We start from the raw sequence: 20,504 nt of genomic DNA, 5'->3' as shown, positions 1-20,504 counted from the left end.
TTTACTACACGGTGAGTCTTCTTCCGGTGGGGATCGAACCCACGAACTCTTGAACATAAGCCCAGCGCCCTACCGACCAGACTATCCCGACTACACTAACTTTTTTTTTACAACCGTTGTTGAACAGCAGACCCAATTTTCGGGTTTACGATTACTCGTGTTCAACTCCGTAGCCTTTTAATTTTGAATCCAATCCAAAAGACAAGAGAACTCCCGGATCAAGCATTGGGAGATATTTGCCTTCATGGACAACTTTATGATGGAACTAACTCGCATTTGCGTTACATGGAGAGGAAGACCACGAGAACCTTCCACTCTCTTCACAGGAGAATTCAGATTTAGCCTCCATAGCTATAATAGGTCTCGTTTCATTCAGAGAGAACCTGGAACCTTGTATCCTCCATCAGACATCCATAAAAGAGATGCATATAAAGGAGGTTGTACCTGTGCGTCAAGTGGTATCTTTTTTGGTGGACTGTCCTTACACGTGGAACTGTGAATGCTCAAGGGTATTGATATGACTTCCTCAATATGCGTGTGCTCCCTTATGTTGGCACAATACATGATAATCTCGTGCAACAGGACAATGACACAACATTGATGATTATATTCAGCAACAAATAATTCAGCACATGGAGTGGCCTGCTCAATCACCGGACTTAAATCCTATCGAGCATGTTTGGGATGTTTTAGAAAGACGTCTATCTGCTCTCAATCTTCCTCTTCTAGTCCTTGCTACGCTTACGATTGCTTTGCAGGAATAATGGCTCGCACTTCCAACAGAACTGATAGACCGCATAATTGAAAGCATCTCTGCATGTGCTGTATTGCTGCTGGAGGAGGGCATACTCCATACTGAAGATACTTTTTCTATTCCAAACTGACACGCCTGATTTATTCATTTCATACGTATACTAATTTCTATGTAACACCATAATTGTCTCGTTAATACTTTTTATGTTATTTTATACATTAATATGTCCACTATAATATGTTCCAGTTTCATTAAACTCCCGTAACTTTTTGAGTAAGGGTCATTTTTGTGATTCCTCCCTTATATATGATAACCGTTGTGCACTGTTAGAAATTTATATAAAAAAGAGTTAAATAACATTTATTTAATTGTCATTTTACCATAATCTAACAAAACAGTCAAATGACCATAAAAAATATGGTATTCAAACTGTCAACTCTGAAGAAAAAACTTTATTAACTGCTTTCACTTAATGCGTTAAAACAACAAAAATTTCATCGCAACAGCTAGGTCACCTTAATGAAGTCATTTAGTTCCTTGCAGATGGGTACATGTCTTAGCCGAGAGAACTAATCTGATAGATAGAACGGGGAATCGAGTCCCGCCATTGACCCACAACATTTCCCCCATTCCCTTCAACCCATGAAGAGCTTCCAGTGTACTGCACTTCACAATACCCTCATTCACGCTTGGATGGCAGCATCATAAGGCTGTTTAACTATGTCCAATTAAAATTCTCTTTTACAGTTTTGAAACCACGATAGTTATAAATGGTTAAAAGGCCGTATAGTTTTGTTTTCATGAATTTTTAATCATTGAAGTTGTTAACGGTATCGTAGCCGTAAAAGTAAAAAATGTTCTTTACCGTAAACCTTACAGTTGCTGATTGGATGGGCAGGCAGCTGCCGATTATTTCCCCATAATTTTGGAAAGAAAATTCTGATAGTGTAGTACTACTTTTATCAACTGAATCCCTTTTTTATTGTATTCTCTTGAATATTAATGGGAACTGTTTCATATTATTTGATATGCCAAAAAATTACTAACGGTCGAACTTGAAGATTAAGTTTGTCACGCGTACAGTTGTTTTACTTCTGTCAATCCATAACAGACCTCTACTCTTCTCAAATCTTCAACCTCGTACAACCTCGCTTCTAAGACCATTTAAAAGACAAGGAAGCTTTTCACATAACCAATTTATTAGCATTATATAAGAAGAAAACCATGAAATTTTCCTTGAAAATAAATCAATATGGGCACACAATGGCACAAATAAAAGTTGTGAGATTTAAATCCAAAAAATGCTTCAGTCAGAATAGTAAGGGTTTTAAATCTATCAATAGTTGTCATAATATAACAAGCAAATACAAAATATGCATGTACTTATAAGACCAATTTAATTAAGATAAAAATCTAAAACTAATTAAAATAAGAACTCGTGGTGTTCCCAAATTCAATAGCTCTTGAATTTTTTCAGCGGAATATTCTCCAGAAATTATAAATATTTTTTTTAAAAGTTTTTTTTCTTTCTGACCACTAGTATTATTAAAAAATCGTATGCTCTTAAAATAAATAAAAATTTAAACATACTTCATTGTATTATACGCATAAAATGTTTTATATTATTTTTCTATCAGCTAAAAAAATATAGCAAAAAGCTCAACGCATTTTCAATGACGAAAACATTTTGCTAAAGCAAATATTATTCATATATACCTGTTTTTTCTATTGCAAGGCAATGGAATTGATTCTTTGTAAGCTTCATACTCTCTAAAAAGAGATAAGAATAATATTTGGAAAGAATTCTCATGACTGCATTCAAAAACTTAAGTAGCTGCGCATGTAGTACATTATATATCATAGTATGTGATAGTTTATATATATACATAAATGTACGTATATATTTGTCTATAAAATTTCGTTTACTTTTAAACACTTCTAATTTAAAAAAGTTTTAATAATTTGAAATACTTAAAATTAAATATTTCTATATTTAATATTTAAACTTGAAGACCTACTGCACGGTGAAAAAAATTCTGTATATTACTGTAAAATTTCTGTAAAATTACTGTACTGCACGGTTTTGTGGTAAACTGACATTTCTGGTAAAGAAAACAATAATATTGGTTAATATCATTGGTTAATATACGATATTAAAACCATTCATTTTTTTAATTTCCCCGTTCATATGGTAACTATTTACTGGAAATTCTAGTTTTCAAAATTATGGCTCTTATTACCACACATTTAGTAGCAAATATAAAACTGAGAAGTAAATTTAACTGAAAAATAATAATTTTAATTATTATTAATAATTTTAATTAAAAGTTATTTTTATACCATGCTCTAAGGTATCATGATTAAATTACCAAATTTTATAACATTTACCAAACTTTAACGCAAATAATAAAACAATATTTTATTGTAAATTTTGCCAAAATCGTTACCTATGTTCGTCAGTAAGAGTTACCGTCTTTTTGCTGTTTCCATAGAACCAAAAACACGGTAAATTTTACTATATTCTGGTGGTTTTGACAGTACTTTTTTTTCAGTGTTATATGAGTAGAGAATTTTCAGTTTTTTTTTCAAGAACTAATTTCAGATACATTTGTGTGGAAAAAATATATCACATTAAGTTTTTTGTGTCATAAATTCCTTTCACTAATGATCAAAAATATTTCCTCCATTCCATAATATAAATATATTATACATTTATTTAGATTTAGAATAGTTGTAAGTGCTTCAATTATTAAACACCAAAAATTAAACTTAAATAAAAAAGAATTTTATTTATAACCCAAAATCAAAAATAAATAATAGATAAATCGAATAAAATACATTTTATGCAATAAAATACAAATAACATATATGGGTGAGTAAGTAGAAGAAACTCACAGAGTCAAGCAATCCAAAGGTACTCAGAGATAAAACAGTAACGTAAAACATGAGACTTTGTAGTATTTTAGGTTTATTTTAAAACAGATATACAGTATAGTTGATTTTAAATTTTTTGAAATATAGTTGCATACAAAAATCGCTCGCCAATTTTATGTAGCTTTTTTTAGCTTTTAGTTGTTTATGCTTTTAACCTTAAGAAGATACATATACATTTTAAAATCAGTGCAGAATTGAAAATATAAAACAAAGTATAAAACTGTTTTATTAGATAGATAATTTTTGTTTTTTTACTGTAATAAAATTGGGCGTCACTATAACAGCCAGCAGACGTTGCACGCCACTATAAATTTCAAACGTACAATTGAAAAATCAGTGTTTCTTTTTATTCTACCAAAATTATTTACTTGCATACTGTTATTTCTAAATTTTATGTAAATACCAACTAAGATCATAATTTAGTTCATTTACTAATTTTTTCAATTATTATTTATTCTTTAAAATATTATATTCATGTAATATTGCCTGATATTACATTTTATAGGCATGTCATTTAAGACAAATAAAAATCCTAATTATTGAGTAGCTATTTTTAGTTCTATTTCGATATTTTTCGAGGTAATTTTTGGAGCTATAATTTTTCTTATTTAGAGCTACAGTGTCAGAATTTTTATTCTAAAATTACGGTATTATTAAAACCGTCTGTTCATCCAATCAGCAGTAAAGTTTACGGTAAAGAACATTTTTTAGCTTTACGGTTTTGAAACCAATTACAACTATTATGATTAAAAAACCATGAATACAAAACTTTATGGTTTTATCATTTGGTAATGAGTTAGTATGTGGTTGAGTTGTATTTTATAAAATGAACTATGAAAAGAGGTTTAATTAATTCATCTAGTTGTATCACCTTTCATAAGATGAGAGAAATACTAGCCCATTTTGTTTTAAGCAGTTTTATAGTGCTGCCATCTATACGAGAATGAGAGTATCGTATTCCAATAATCCAGGGTAACAACTTGAGGAGTGCACTGGAAACTCTTCATATGTTGAAGGGAAATCGTGTAGTGAGAACGCAGGGACTCGGACCCTCGTTCTGTCGATCGTGAAATTAGCAAATTAGCCCTCTGGACTATAATATGTACCCAGCTGCGAGGAACTAAGTACTTCATTAGGTGTGTTTAGTCGGTGCCATAAAATTCGGGTTATTTAACCGTATTAGGTGAAAGCAGTAAATAAACTGTTTTTCTCTTACAGTAAACAGTTTGAATACCATCTTATTTGTGATTATTTGACTGCTTTGTTTGAATATGGTGAAATAACAATTTAATAAATTGTTATTTAATCATTTTTCTGAGAGATTTCTTTTAGTGTGTAATTCCTTTTTTTAAAAAATGAGATTCTTTAAGATTCTACCTCATTCCACAATCCCCTGAAAAATGAGAAAAGAAGAGTTAAGTTCCACACAGACATCTGACGTTTCAGATGGAAAACATTTTGAGATATTTTCTCTTTTTTATAAAATACAATGTTTAAATCAATATTGAAAGATAAGGAAATTATTTTATACGAATCACTTATTACTTTTTTCGTATGTTCTATTAATTTACATTACTTTTTATATCAGTAAACTTTTAAAAAATTCAATGTGCACCCATTGAACATCGATTTTAATTGTTTACTGATCTCAAGTCAACAAGTTTTTCCAAAATTGTTCCATCAATTAAGCAACTACAAAAAAAAACTTAATTACCCCCATAGACAAAGTTAATAATAATTTTGCAATCTTCTGGAAAAATTCCTACACTGTAAAATAATAGTTTAATAATTTTACCCTAGTAATTTAAATAATAATACTATTATTAAAAAAAAATTTAGCTTTATATGAAAGATTAAAAATTGAAACTAATAATATATAATTTCCATACCTAATAATCTGTCCAAAATTTCGTGAAACTCCAATTAAATTTGGAGCAATCACTTTTGGGAATTTTACTAATTCTTACCTAATTAAACCGGGCAACATTTTCTCTAGCTACTTAAATAAAATTATTAACAATATTAAAGAGGTTTTTTCTTGAATTATCACTAATAATCAACCTATATTAGATTTTATTAAACGTTATAAAATTAATTCTATGGTGACTTTTAATTTCCAAGTATGCTCTTAATAGCATGCCCATTTCTAAGCTAAAATATATTCTTTTAAGTTATTGTGATTTTGATTATTGGGAAATTCTAACGAATTTTTATCTTTTTAATAATTATTTTTACAATGAAGGGGGTATTTTTTTCGAATTGATGGAATGCCACAAGGATCTAATTATTAATCACTATTAGTTAACTTATTTTTACATTATTACTCTTAATATTAAATTTGATTTTAGATTTATTTATGATTTAATTATCTTTCATTTTCAAAATTATGCAATTTTGTTAAATATTTTATTAATGTTGTTTCGCAATCAAGATGATAATATTATTTTAATTTTTTAGATTTCAATATTTAAAAAGAAGAAAATATCTGCATTGTTGATTTATATTTAATATAAATAAACTAATGACATGGAATTCTAATATTCTTAAAACCATTATTTAAATAACATTTTTAACCAAGTGAATAGAATTAAACGAAATTGTTGTAATGTTTATTTATAGATAAAACAAATAAATGAACTCTTTCAAAAATTTTCTAAGAAATAGCTGATATCCAACTAATGCAATTTATTCTGTATTAAATCGTTAAGTTAACTATAAGTATAAGTTAACAAAGTATTATAAGTATTAAGTTAATAAAGTATAATAGTTTTACTTAAAAATTCTTTGTTAACTAAATTTATATTTTTACCATGTTGTTGTAGCAATCCAGTTGTGGCAACTATATGACTAAAAATCTCCTAATACTTAATAAAGAATTTCTTTTACAAACTAAAAAATTATTCTTCATTAAAAGTTAATAATTTCTCTAAAATCCTCAATATAAAAAGTTTTATAATTAAAATGCACCCTTATTAATTATAAACTTTGAATTATCCAGTGTAATATTACCTTGCGCACATCCAGTTTGATCCAATCAAAGGTAACTAACAAATCCAACGCGCTTTTGAACTTCAATAAGAACTCTCCATAAAAAGATCTCCTCAAACTCTATTTACACTTCTTTTTTCATATTTTGTAATCCAGAAAACTTGTTACGAAATTATTTTGAATAATTATTAATGATGCCGCTAAGTTCAAACACATTCGAATTCACTACTCACTTTAAATCTTACTTTTTTATGTTTTATTCAGTATTTTCTTGTTTTTTATTTTCCTTTTTTGCTTGATTGTTTAAATTTGCATTTTTTGTTTTATTTTGCACTTTGCTTCATCATTTAAATAGCTTAATATCAATTATAAATGCATATAAATAATTCCTTCATCAAAACCCTGTGTAAAAATATAGTTCTTGATTATTTTTCGAACGCAAAATTATCCTACTTTTCTTTAATTATTTTTTCAATTTTCATTTCTCAAGTTTTATCTTATTCTTTTCAAACTAAACGTTTAGCAGTAAGCAGTAAGTAAATAAGCTGTGAAGGAGAGGTGACTAACTTTCTCCAGACCATGTGCCAATTTCTTTGACTAACAAATTTAGAACATCGTAGAACTCAAACACTTCTTGTACAATCTTATTGAAAAAAGTTAGGAGTTAGTAAATCATAATAAAGATGGAATCTGCTTCAAGCAAGCAATTCATTTCAGCAAAAAAAATAAAACACCAACCAAAAATGATTTCATATACAAGAGAGTAATTAAAAACAGCTTGGATTTGTCTGTTCTTTCTGCTTGCTAAGAAAATCCCTGGTATATGTTTAAAAGCAAGAAAAAAATAAAAGTGAGGGTAAAATCATTTCCGCCATGCTAGAGCACATTATTATGAACTACATTCAATTCGATGTTTTAGTAAAAGAAAAAATATTGACAAATAGTAAGAGAATAATCATTTTAATATTCTTTGTGCCAGATCATTGAAATTCCAGAAACAAGAACAAAATTTGAATGGTCATAGAAAACTAATAATCAATTCGAGAAAAAGTAATTTCGGTTTAGGATGAATACATATATTTGATCCATAAAGTTTTAGCTAAGCTCTCATCTAGGGAGAGGAACAGTAGCTACTATTAGTATCAAATCTTACTGAAGCGCATTTTTGACCAGAGAATGTACCATGACTTGGTTTTCTTTGATGTAAAGATTCGATTGAATTTGCGTCATCTGGAATCAAATTTCTTAAAGACAAATATCAGTATGTCTCTCTCTCTTGGACAGTCACAAGTCTAGGACTCTTGGACTCTTGGACAGTCACAAGTCTAATATTATTTATATCTATCTGCAAGATTATACGCATAATACATTTTTGAACCACCTACTATACTATTTCAGTATTTCCTCTGGGTTTACTTATTTATAAAAATAAATTGCGATTCAATTTATTTTAACAAATAATTTTCTGTCTGCAACAGTAGCTGAACCATTAATTATTTGTCTTTCTATAACAAAGCTTAAGAAGGTTACCAAATATTTCAATTCTATGAAAAATATCATGGTACACCTCTTCACTATCAGATTATTTAAGCTCACTTTAGAATTTATCACACTATTTGAACTGACTTTATAACATAGTATTTGAACTCACCTTACACTGTTAGAATTTTTATTCTAAAATTATGGTAAAATAAAGGGCAGTCTTTCATACCCGTAAAGTTTAAGGTAACGAACATTTTTTACCGTAACAGTATTGATACAGCTCTTAACTTGTATGGTTAAAAAATCATGAAACTATATGGTGTTTAAACCATTTACAACTGGCCTGGTATAGTTTCAAAAATGCGATAAAAAGAATTTAACCTGACATTTGAGGTAGTTTATTAGCTTTATGGTGCTGCCATCTATACGTGAATGAGAGTATCATACTTTAAAAATTCCCAGGGTAATAAATTAGGGAATGCAGGGCACTGGAAACTCTTCATGTATTGAAGATAATTGAGGAAATATTGTGGTGTTTTTGAGATTGAAAGATTGACCCTTTCGGCTATAATATTAACCCAGCTTCAAGAACTATTGGCTTTATTAGGCTGGCCTAGTTGGTGGGATAAAACTTTAATTTTTTAACCATATTAGGTGAAAGCAGTTAATAAGCTGTTTTTCTCACAGTTAGCGTTCGAATACCATTTTATGTTATGGTTATTTGACTGTTTTGCTTGAATATGGTAAAATAACCATTTAAAAAATTTTTATTTACCCATTTATTCAAAGAAATTTCTAATAGTGTATTATTTATTTCACTAAAATAATTTATTGCAAAAGTGTTGTATTTTGATTTCTAAATGTTTTTTTTTCTTTCTTGCTAGAATTACTATGAAAATTGTATTTAAATTTATGCATATGCAGTTGGAAAAAAAACAATAAACAAATCATTTTAACACATTTATTTACATGTGACACAACACGTTAAACATAAATGCAGAGAAACTCTAACAGACACAAAAATAAATATATAATAAATTACAATAAATAATAAATAACTTATTAAAACACTCTTATCTTATAATAAATCTGTAACAGATGTTTTTTTGAGAATTCAAAAAAATTTACAAATATGAGGTGACACATTTTCTTTTTTCTTGTCTTCATTTATCTTTTATATTCTTCAAAGTTCTTTTAGAACCTAATAAATAAAATAAACATTGTCAAACACATTTTACACTTTTTAAGAAATAATGTAATATTTTTAATACATTTTCCAATATGTATTCATTTTCCAGTTTTAGTTGACAATTTGTATATTTAAACCTGCCCAACATAACGCTAAGCTGTTTAATTGATGTCAGTAAATCTATTTATTTAATACCGTTTATTTAATAACAACTCTCTCTGAATAATAAAAATGGGAGCTATTTTCGATACCTTTTTCTTGCTTTCGACCTCTTTTGGGGGGAATTTTGTCTTTGTCTTGCAAAATTTACTTTGGAATTTGTTATTTTCTTTTTGTTTTTTTTTGTTTTTTATTATTATTCCAACTCACTCAATTCCCCATTTCGTAATAAGTGTCAATATTTTTACCATATATTTTTCAGTTACTAGTGTTGTTCTAGTTTATTTTAGCACAGTTATAAGGATCATAACAGTCTCTGAACAGCTGTGTACCTTAAATGTTTTTATTTACAAGTCCATTTTTTCTTCTTAATTTTATAAGCTGACTATTCTGAAAAAAGATATTGTTTATTTATATATATATATATATATATATATATGGGTCATTCTCACGAAAACTGTAATTTTTCAGTTCATAAAATCCCAAAAAAGTAAAGTGAATAAAAAGCTCTGNGCTCAAATTAATCGAATGATTTATATATATATATTTATAGTTTTAAATAAATTTCGCTTGCTAATTTTGAGTTATTGAAAACTTTCTTGATTGAAAACAAATAGCCATTAAAAGTAAAAGATTATTTGTTAATGGGTAACAATTATTGGAAATATACTCATTAAGAATATCCCAAAAATGCTTTGAAGTCTTTATGGCTCCATCTGTTAAAACGAATCGAGATGGTTAAAATTTCCCTTTTGGATGACGTTCGATAACGTTAGGGAAAATCTTGCAAACCATTCCCTTTCAGAATCTCTAAACAAAAGACGCGACAGAACTATTTTGCTTCATTCGTTTCATTCGTAACAAATTGGAAATAACAGTGGACTGTTACTTCCAATTTGCATATTTTTGAATTGAATGAAGTTTTAATCAAGTAACATCTTACCACTTTAGTTTTTTGGGATAATTTATCTAATATGCAATTGTGTTGAACATTAAAATGAATTGGTCAAGGTGAGACGTGATTAGTTCCTATCTCTTCGTAGTCAACAGTTATGGCGTAAAATATTTTCTGTAACTATTAAGTTACGAGCTACAGCTCTATACTTTTTAAGCTAACTGTGAGTAGTTTTCGTAAATTTCTTCAGCCGTTGCATAAATGAGATAAGAGCCTTTTCTTTTTATATAATAGGAACCTAAAAATTCGAAAAGTATCTAACAAACTCTAGATTGTTGATGCATATTGATTTTAATTCAAAATGGAAACTATACTGAATCAAACACCAAGATCTAGGCAAATGATCAAATATTTATCATTAAAGTATAAATAAAAAATTGTTTTATAATGCAATACCTTGTTGATATTCTAGTTAGTAATCTAAGTTCCTCATGATGGGCCTTCCAATCCGTTTCTTCAAAATGTCAATAAAGTTTCTTGGAAACTCTAAATGACTAAAATATAAACCAAAAGAATAAGTTTTCATACAATATTTTAAATTAAAAAAAATTATTTTAAATAAAAGTTACTTAGAATACGTCAGCAGGATGGTTCAAAAATTTATGTCAAATATACAGGGTTATTCATAATTCCTTCCGCCTGTAAACGCCATTTTTCTTCATTACAACTGGCTTCAGTGGTACATGTTACTGCCGGCAACTGCTTAAATTAAAACTTGAAGACTTTCGGAATAATTTCATATGTTTTTTTTGCCATATTCGTCTTCGTGTTTTTACTATAGCGCTTCGAAACCCCAGAGGGAATTATGAATAACCCTGTATAAAGTCAGGTAAAGGGGACGTAAATAAGCAAGCTAATAGAGAGTGCTGTTGCCTACTAATCTTACTTGTTTGCCATATTAATAATGCTTACTTTCAATCAGCTGTTGGAAATAGTAAATGATTGTCATTTGATTTTAAACATTTTGATTGTTAGCTATCGTAAAGTGTTCATAAATCATTGAGTTTCTTTTTTTAACTAAAATTTTTGCTTATGATTAGTGCTGCCTAATGTGCTAGCGTTTTAATGCTGCATTTTCTCATCATCCTTCTTATACAAATTCAAACAGTTTGCAATTCAATTATAATAAAATACAGTTTAAAACAGCTGCTCGAAACAGTGATTACCTACAGGAACACAAGATTCACAGCGGTGCATGAATTGCTGCACATTAGTAAGCAACAGTGCTCTCTATTGGCTAAAAGCGATATTTCTGCACACATACTTCTTTATGAAATATGCTTATTTAGAATCCCTTTACATGCCTTTACATTTCTGATTTGTGTTTTTAGAACCACCCTGTATATTAAAGTATACATTAATAACTTAATTAAAAAATATAATATTAATTCATTAAGTTTATAAATAAAATTAATTTACTTTTATTTTAATGAACTTAGTAATTTAAATTTAGTTAAACTTAAGAAAGTGATCTACAATAGTAATTGACTTTATGTTGCCAAGTATTTCTCAAAATATTTATTTTAAAATCTCAATAAAAGTCCGAAAGATGTAATTGTCAACTTAGAATTTATTTATGCTAATAAAACAAGTTTAAATTAAAAATTTCAAGCAAATTAATAAGTACTTAATTTAAATATTTTATACATATTTTGCTTAAAAAATTTTTATGCAAAATAATTTTCAAAATTTTAATATAATTTTTTAAAGATTCTATAATTTACAAGCCCTTTTCCAAACTTCTTTCATAATTGTTATTGCAGTTTGACTCAAAAAAATATCCTCTCTTCTTGTCTCTTGTACAAACACTTTAGTGAAAAATGAATAAAAATTCAACGCCAAGATTTAAAATTTGCATTGAAATGAAGGCTTGTAAATATATTAGTCGCGCATTTCACTTAAACATACTGTCATGCAAATATATTCTACATAATATGAGAAATTTCCTAAAAATTCACCTCTGAACAAACAGTATCCTGAGTGTGGGTATTTGTTAATTAAATGCATAACAATGCAACTTAAATATCTCTTACAGAATAGAAGTTCTATTATTAGTTAAACTCTGGTAGAATTATGAATAAACTTATGTCAATTTTGCATCCAATCCTGGAAAATTGTTTACCGTTTTGTCCTTTGAATAAATTATTCATGTCTTTTGAATATACAGGTGACAAAGATTCATTGAATGCCTCTTTCACTTGTTTATCGAATGGTAAAGTGCTTTAAGCTATTAACAATTTTTCCACAACATACGATACCATAATTGACGTTAAAAGTGTCTCGGTGCAATATGATTGATGTATTTCAAATAATATTAACGATTAATGATTGTTTCCGTCGATAGTGTCAACAGCGTTATAATATTGAAGATCTTAATTTAGCTGAAGATAAATTATTCAAAATTGTTCTTCTTCAAATGTCATTGACAAACATTTAGACATGATAAAAGAATATAAAAAAAAATCTGCATATTTCTTGTATCTGTATAAGAAAGTGCTTCAGGGAATAAAATTAGTTTAACAAATTATATTTTGTGAATGTTTTTTTATTCAAAATTCTTGTTGATTATTTTAATGGATTCATTTCGAATGAACCAAATTGCATGAAATAGTATTGGTTGAGTTTATTATTTTTACTTTAACATGATTTGTCGGAAGCATCATTGTTATAATGCACCATTGCATATAATATTTTAGATAACATAAATTGGATTAGTAACAAAATTTGTTTCATAAATTTACTTAACATACTTTAAATTTATATCTATTGAGGCACATAAAAAATTATTTGCGATTAGTGAAGCTTGATATGTTATTTTAAATATTATATTGGAAAAATCAGTTTAACTTTGAACCACAGTATCATCAAATATTTAAAGTACCTTATTGTGTTGTAAATTAAAATAATGATATATGCATGTAATGTATCCATTTAATGTTGCAATGTATGTAAATTAAAATGGTTTAATGGTTCAACAGTGTAAAGTGATTAAATTAAAATTATATTATGGTCTAATCGAGTAGTTATCGCACAGTATTATAAAACTGAAAAATATTTGCATGAAAATAAAAACAAAAACATAATTCATTACTTATAACTCCGTTTCAGAAAGTATAGCTATAGCTTTAAATTTATATCCTATTTTATGTACCTTTTCTCAAAAGTAATATCAAAATTTAATGAAATAACTTCAAAGAAATAAATTATTTTTTGATCTCTCAATTACGCTAATATCATTTTTTTAAATGTAATTTTCTTATATTAATAACATTTACTAAATATTTTCAACTAGTGCAGAGAATATTAAATATCTTACTTAACATCTTTTTCATCTAAAGTCTCATATTCTGTATTTTCATTCGTATCGATTTTCCTGTGGAGCAGAAAGTGAAATTTCATTAGGAAAAATACATTTAAAGGAAAGCATTAATATAATTATTTTTTTCTAAATAGGGCATTTGTATGAAATATCGTGATGTTTTGAGGATTCTATCTAATAAGAAATGTCTAAATGAAAGATTCCTCTCCATATCTCTAATTTAACTCGAGAGATGTGTTTATAACTTGATTTTGAAATGAAATTATTACGCATAAAAGCAATGAAACGAAGTTTTTTTTTCAAGTTCAAATTAATCGAATGATTCCTTCAAAAATAATATTTTCATGAGATATTTTTCAACAAATATTTTAGGCGAAACAGTCAAGTAAACCTTAACATATTGATTTTAAAAAAAATTCTGTAAATATGCTGGTAATACACTGTAAAACATTTCAGATCAAATTACAGTTAAAAGTACCGGTGCTAGTACTTTTTACAGTAAAATAAATTCTTACCGGAGCATGTTACGGAACAAAAAATTTAATATACCGTAATTTTTATAGTATTAATTACCGTAAAATTACAGAATCACTCTTATTAAATAAATATTCCTGTGAAATTTATGGTGTAATATTTTTTACGGTAAAAATGGATTTTACGATGATGCACTCAGAGTGCCAGTACTTTATACCGAAATTTAATCTGGATTTTTTACAGTTATTATGAAAGTTATATTAATAACTATGTATAATATCAGTACTTCAATTTTAATTACAATTTAAATCAATTTGACAATATTTCGTACTTACCCAAAAAGCTTTTGCCTCAGTTCTTCTAAGTTCTCTACTTCTGTTTCCAAAGACCTGCTTCTGAAAAAAGAAGCATATTTTAAGAATATTTTTAATTTATTAATTTTAAACTTTTGAATGAAAGAAAGCACAGAGAATCTTTATTATTATTCATTTGGGATATTTGTCAAGTTCTTTATTTATAAATATGGATACAAAAATACGTTACAAGGGCGATAAAAAATGAACTATTAATATTACACAGAAAATACAAAATTAAATTAAAAGTTCAACTAGTCGATCCCTTTCCTACATAATCACTAAGCCTATTCTGGTATTTATCAGAGCGCAGAACCAACTTGTTCAACCCTCTTTGGTAAATATGCCATGTCTTATCATCGATCCAGTTCTCGGCAACTATTTTTTACAGCTTTGTCTGAAAACACCTTGTTCCATATAAGCTTTTTTTTCAATTTCGGAAACAGAAAATAGTCATCGAATGTCCTATCTGGGCCTTATAAAGTTTTGTAACAATGATTAAGTCTTACACGTACTGTGATATCTGGCATTATCATGCAAGAAGATGACACCTTCACTCAACGTGCCAAGGCGTTTTTTGCCTATAGGAAAAGAATTATTTCTAACACTTCTACAAAGACTGCTTTCCTAGACATCTTACCAAAACAGTGACTCTGACGCGTCTCCACACTGGCATTAGATATTCATACTACGGTTGTCAGACAATTACTGCCACCTGTTTTTCCTCTGGGGAAATATACTCGCTTCACAATAATTATTTTTTAAATACTCTTGCTTGTAACTTAGTTTTTGCATTGAGAAAATAAGTATGGTATAAGAAAATAAATTACCAGAGTATGATAAAATTGGTTGTGCTTCTGGTTCTATAGGATCACTGAAAAGCTCAATAATTTTTACCGAAACCTTTTGGTAGCGATGTTGGTAAAATTTAAAATAAAATATAGTTTCATAATACGTAATAAAATTTAGCAAATGTGATAAGATTTAGTCAATTATCCTCATTTTTTATTTTTTACAGAAATGTCATTACCATTCAGTACAAATATTTTTTCCCGAGTTTTTTTCTGCGTGAGGGGATCCACCTATGAATTCATTTTTCCTACGATCTTATTTTTCTCACGAGTATTTGGACAAAACATATTATATACACCTAGTTTAATTGTTTCTAAATAATCAATTAGATAAAATTAACTATATTGCTACCGAAATACATTTGTACGGCAGAAATACATACATATCATTTTCGAATTATCCCGAAAATGGAAGAATGAAAAACCAATCGAAGGAAAATAAAATGATGCAGAAATGTACCATTTGCTACAATCTTCTTCGGAAAACTAGATTTTTCTCTATAAGCTTCAACATTATAATGTTTGACAACATGTGACACTCCTAACAGAATAAAATGATGTTTTCGAAACAACCATCATTTGTGACAACAAAGTGGCACAGTCTAAGGACAAAATCAGCAAATATTTTTGCTCATTATTAGACGCATCTTAAACTTCAAAAGAAAAAGTAAAGCACAGATTAAGAAATATTTTACAACTTAACTGTTAGTCGCTCAATAATACCAAAAAATGCCTCTGAAATAAAAATATTTCTACAAAAATATGTGCAAAAATAGTTTTCTTTGAATAAAGTTTACTGTCAGAAAAATGAAAAAAAGGACAAAATTTGGCTCGCAACATTCAACTGCAAGTTAGTTTCTGTTGCTGCACTTTTTTTGTAAATTGAAATTCCCTATTGAATTATTTCGATGCATTTGTTGAAAAACTTCAATATATTGCTCAAAATCCTTCTGTTTTAAAGCTGTTTCTAAAGCTGCAATAACAAGGACAAACTAGCATTTTACCTTTTGATACTTTCTACCAAAGAGCGTTACAGGTTAAATGTTGCCATTTATGTTTTGTAAGTGCTAGATAAGAAAAGAAGAATGTCTTTGAAAGAATAGAACTCGGTGGATTTGAGAAAAGAAGACAATTACTTCGAAATCTAAATCATTTTTGTCATCCACAAGTTGGAAGAATCAAGACATAAATTTGTACAATATAGCCTACATTTCATTCACTAGTTGATCAAATTTGTGTTTAAATAATATAAACATGAAACATCTTAATTTTTAACAACGTAAAATGTCGTGAAATCTATTTTATTTAGATCAAGTTAGTATACTGTTAAAATTTGCATTCTAAATTCACTGTATAATAACTGGCTGTGGTCTGTTAAGTTTACGATTAATTTTATGAACTGACAATAGATTCGATTAACAACTTTGAATACAAAATTATACGATTTCGTAACCATTTACAACTAGCGTTTTTTTAAACAGTAAAATTGAAACTTAACTGGACATTGGAATTGGGTTATGTAAGGTTTTTGATATGTAATGGACTTTAAGTGAAGTTGTGATTGAGTTGTGTTTTGTCAAATGAATCGTGGAATGTATCCTGATTAGCTAATATAGTACTGCCATTTTTCGTGATAAATAGGAAAGGTGCTTTCATCTATATCTGAATGAGAGGTACATATTCCCATAGTTCAGGGTCAACAAAAGGGAATTGCGGGACACTGGAAACTCCTCATGTGTTGAAGGAATGGAAAAAATATTGTGGTGTCAATGCTGGGATTCAAACCCCCATTCAGCGGTGATAAGATCGTCAGATTAAGGCTCACAGCTCTTGTGCCCAGCTACAAGGAACTAAGCGGCTAACGTGAGCGGATAAAATTATGGTTCTTAACCATCAAAGACAGAAAATAACAAACGTTCTGTTGTAATTTTTTGCTAGATTTATTTCAGCACTAATTAGTTTATATGTTGCAAGCATTTGAATAAATTCTACTGCTCGAAAATTTTTCTCTGATTCTTACATAAATTTAAATGTTGATTGTGTTTTGGCTTTTTAAAAATTTATTTTACATTTTGTAAATTTGTCAACTTCGTCATATAAAACAAAAAAAGTAATGCAGATTTTTTCATTGAAATTCCAGTTAATTTCGTACCATTTAATACTAATATACAAACTTTCATTGAAATATTACTTGGAAATAATTACAATCAATTACAATGTCTGATTAGTAAAACAAATATCAGTAGTATTCATTTAAAAAAAAACACATTAAAATATATGATTCACTAATAATTTCGAATATCATTTAGACACATTTTAATAATTAGAAAAAAAATGTATGACATATTTTTAAACTATGTCCATAAGTTTTAAAATAAGTAATGTTGCATCTTGGAACTTTATGTTTATAAATAGAATTTACTTGCCTACTTTCACAATCTTTAGATCACGCTTAAATATTTCTAGAAAAAGTATTCACAGGAGTAGTTATCAGAATTTTTATTCATATATTATTTAGAAATAATTCTTACTCATATAATGCCATATTTGTAGCATTTTAAGCTCGTAATATCAATCCTTTTATTTTTTTCTATATGTTTTAGGTTAAATGCAATTTCAAAAAATTCTACTTTTTAAGGAAACATTTAAAGCGCATTTTTTTTTAAATTATTCAACTTTAAAGATTAACAGTTATAATACTTCTGACTTAGATAAAGCATATAAATTTAAAATGATATAAATACTTATTCTAATTCAAGAGTGCTTTCGAATTAAAAAATAGGAAAATATAAATCTAATCTGATCAATTATTTTACGTTTACCAAGAAAAAAATCTACATAACTAAAGCAAATTACTTATAATTGTAAACTATCCGTATAATTTTAACTATTTATCCAATTTTACAACAGTAATATCATTCGCATCAAATATACATTTCCATCTGCGCAGACAGAAATTGCCAAATCCGAATAGGAAAAAAAGTTTACTTTTATTTGGCCTTTTCTAAGATTAAGTTTTTTACCCTCATAGCAGCATAATGTTTATTATTAACTGAAATTTCTTTTCTTAAAATCAATATATTAGCAAGAAAAACAATAAATAAAAAAAATTAAAAATTTCGAAAATTGTGGCCCTTTACTTTAATGTAATGAAAGACTCGGTTCTATATCAGATAATAGAATATTTTTAAAGCATACGCGAAGATCAAGGTGGGAGAACTATTTATGTACATTTTCACAAAAATAACTATTGCATGACCATCTGTAGCATTTTGAGGAGTACTATACTGAGAAAAGAGGTAAGGTAAAAACTATCAGAATATGGTAAAATTGGCGGTGTTTCTGGCGCTTTGGGAATGCTCGGCAATTCTGCGGAAGCACCTTGATAAGGATTTTGGAAAAATTAAGAATAAAATATGGTTTCATAATATATGATAAATTTCGGTAACTGTGGTAATATTTAGTAGTTCCATCATGATATCTTAGAGCAGGGCATCATAACCATTTATTCGGTTTATTTAAGTCTCCAGTCTTGTATTTTGCTCTAAATGTGCGGTAATAAAACTGTAGTTTTGAAAACCATAATTTCCGGTATACCGTCACCATATGAATGGAAAAATTACCAAATGAATGGTTTAAATACCATATATTTTCGTTTTCTTAACTAGAATTATGGGGATTTTTTTACCAGAAATGTCATTACCATACAGAGTGATAATTTTGTCAAATTTTTTTTCTCTGTGTTAGCTTTCACAAATCAATGCGATAAAAATCGGTTCTCCCCGAGAGTTATTACGCAATGAAAATGGAATATACAATGAAAAAACTCTTCCTTTAAGAGCGTTATCGTTTTTCTCCCAATCAGCTTTTAGGGACATAAACCATTCTTTCCTTTGTGACCTTCACATGTTTCATTTATTATTTTTCTATTCATATATTATTTTCATATATTATTTTCATACATTATTTTCATATTATTTTCATTTATTATTGTTCATATTATTCACATCAAAATAATATTTTTTATATTACAACTGTTTAAAAATACCATTCGCTTAGTAATTATTTCTACTTAAAAAGTCACTTTAATATTCCATTAAAATAAGTTAAAAACATTTTACTTTTTCCTCCTCATTACAAAAATATGAAGATATTACTCTTACGTAAATGTCTACATTCAGTTAAAAAATACCGCAACCATTTAATAACACTTAAATCAAATTATGAATATTATTTTAAATAAGGCAAAACGTAAAATGAGAACTATTTTTTTCTTTATAATGAGTATTATATAAAAGAAATTTAAAGCATTCTAAATTTCATTTTATTTATGAACCTATTAAGTGAATATCTACCGACGTATGCAAAAAGTTTATAAAAATGAATGTTTACTTTCTTTATTATATCCTTCGATGCCAACGATAGTATTATTAGATTATCAAAACCCACGAGTTGTCGGTTTGCTTAAAGTTTCGAAAACAACGAGATCGATGGCTTGTTACCTTAATTCTATTTCGCAATACATTCAATTTTTTCGCGTACTTAAATATTGTTCTTACTACGCGTTAACCCATTAATATTAATTTTAATAATATATTTTTATATAGCAATGATTCTCATAATTTATTCCGTCAAAATAGATTTCTTTTGGCTATTAACTTTTTAGTTTGAAGAAGGAAAATAATGTTTTATTTTACTTTAAGAAGTAGTTGCATTTTAAATTATATAATGTGTGTATAATAAATATTTTTAGATACAGTAAACATTAAAATATAATTTATTTTAATTCAGTAGCCGCAGTTGTAGTTTGCGTTTGATTTACTTTTTCTGCATTGAATATTTTTCCATGAATTTGAACAGAAACCAAAAATGAATTTATGATATTGAATACTAATTGGAAATCAACATTGGAACATGAAGGATGAAAATGAGAATATTTTTACTCTGAAAACATTAAGCTAATTTTTCCTAAAATAGCTAAGTTAGCAACAAAAAAGAATAATTTATAATAAGGGTTATTATTTTACATTGACTTAACTTCACTGT

The 20,504-nt window shown here is 27.7% G+C and overlaps 1 protein-coding gene across 1 annotated transcript in view; it reads right to left on the bottom strand.

Moving 5' to 3' along the window:
- Positions 1-9,105: 9,105 nt before the first annotated feature.
- The window catches only part of LOC107457475 (uncharacterized), a 30,097-nt gene continuing 18,698 nt past the window's right edge, over positions 9,106-20,504 (bottom strand). Inside the window, exons 2-5 of the mRNA XM_016075640.3 lie at positions 14,590-14,649; positions 13,778-13,834; positions 10,858-10,955; positions 9,106-9,359 (exon numbers count right to left, since the gene is read on the bottom strand). Coding sequence (XP_015931126.1) covers positions 10,874-10,955; positions 13,778-13,834; positions 14,590-14,649 — 199 coding nt within the window. The 3' untranslated portion in view covers positions 9,106-9,359; positions 10,858-10,873. The remainder of the gene's footprint in view (positions 9,360-10,857; positions 10,956-13,777; positions 13,835-14,589; positions 14,650-20,504) is intronic.

Source organism: Parasteatoda tepidariorum, chromosome X1, assembly GCF_043381705.1.
Source record: "Parasteatoda tepidariorum isolate YZ-2023 chromosome X1, CAS_Ptep_4.0, whole genome shotgun sequence".
Lineage (NCBI taxonomy): Eukaryota > Metazoa > Arthropoda > Arachnida > Araneae > Theridiidae > Parasteatoda > Parasteatoda tepidariorum.
The sequence above is the reverse complement of the archived record's forward strand: the minus strand, read 5'-3'. Positions and strand labels throughout refer to the sequence as shown.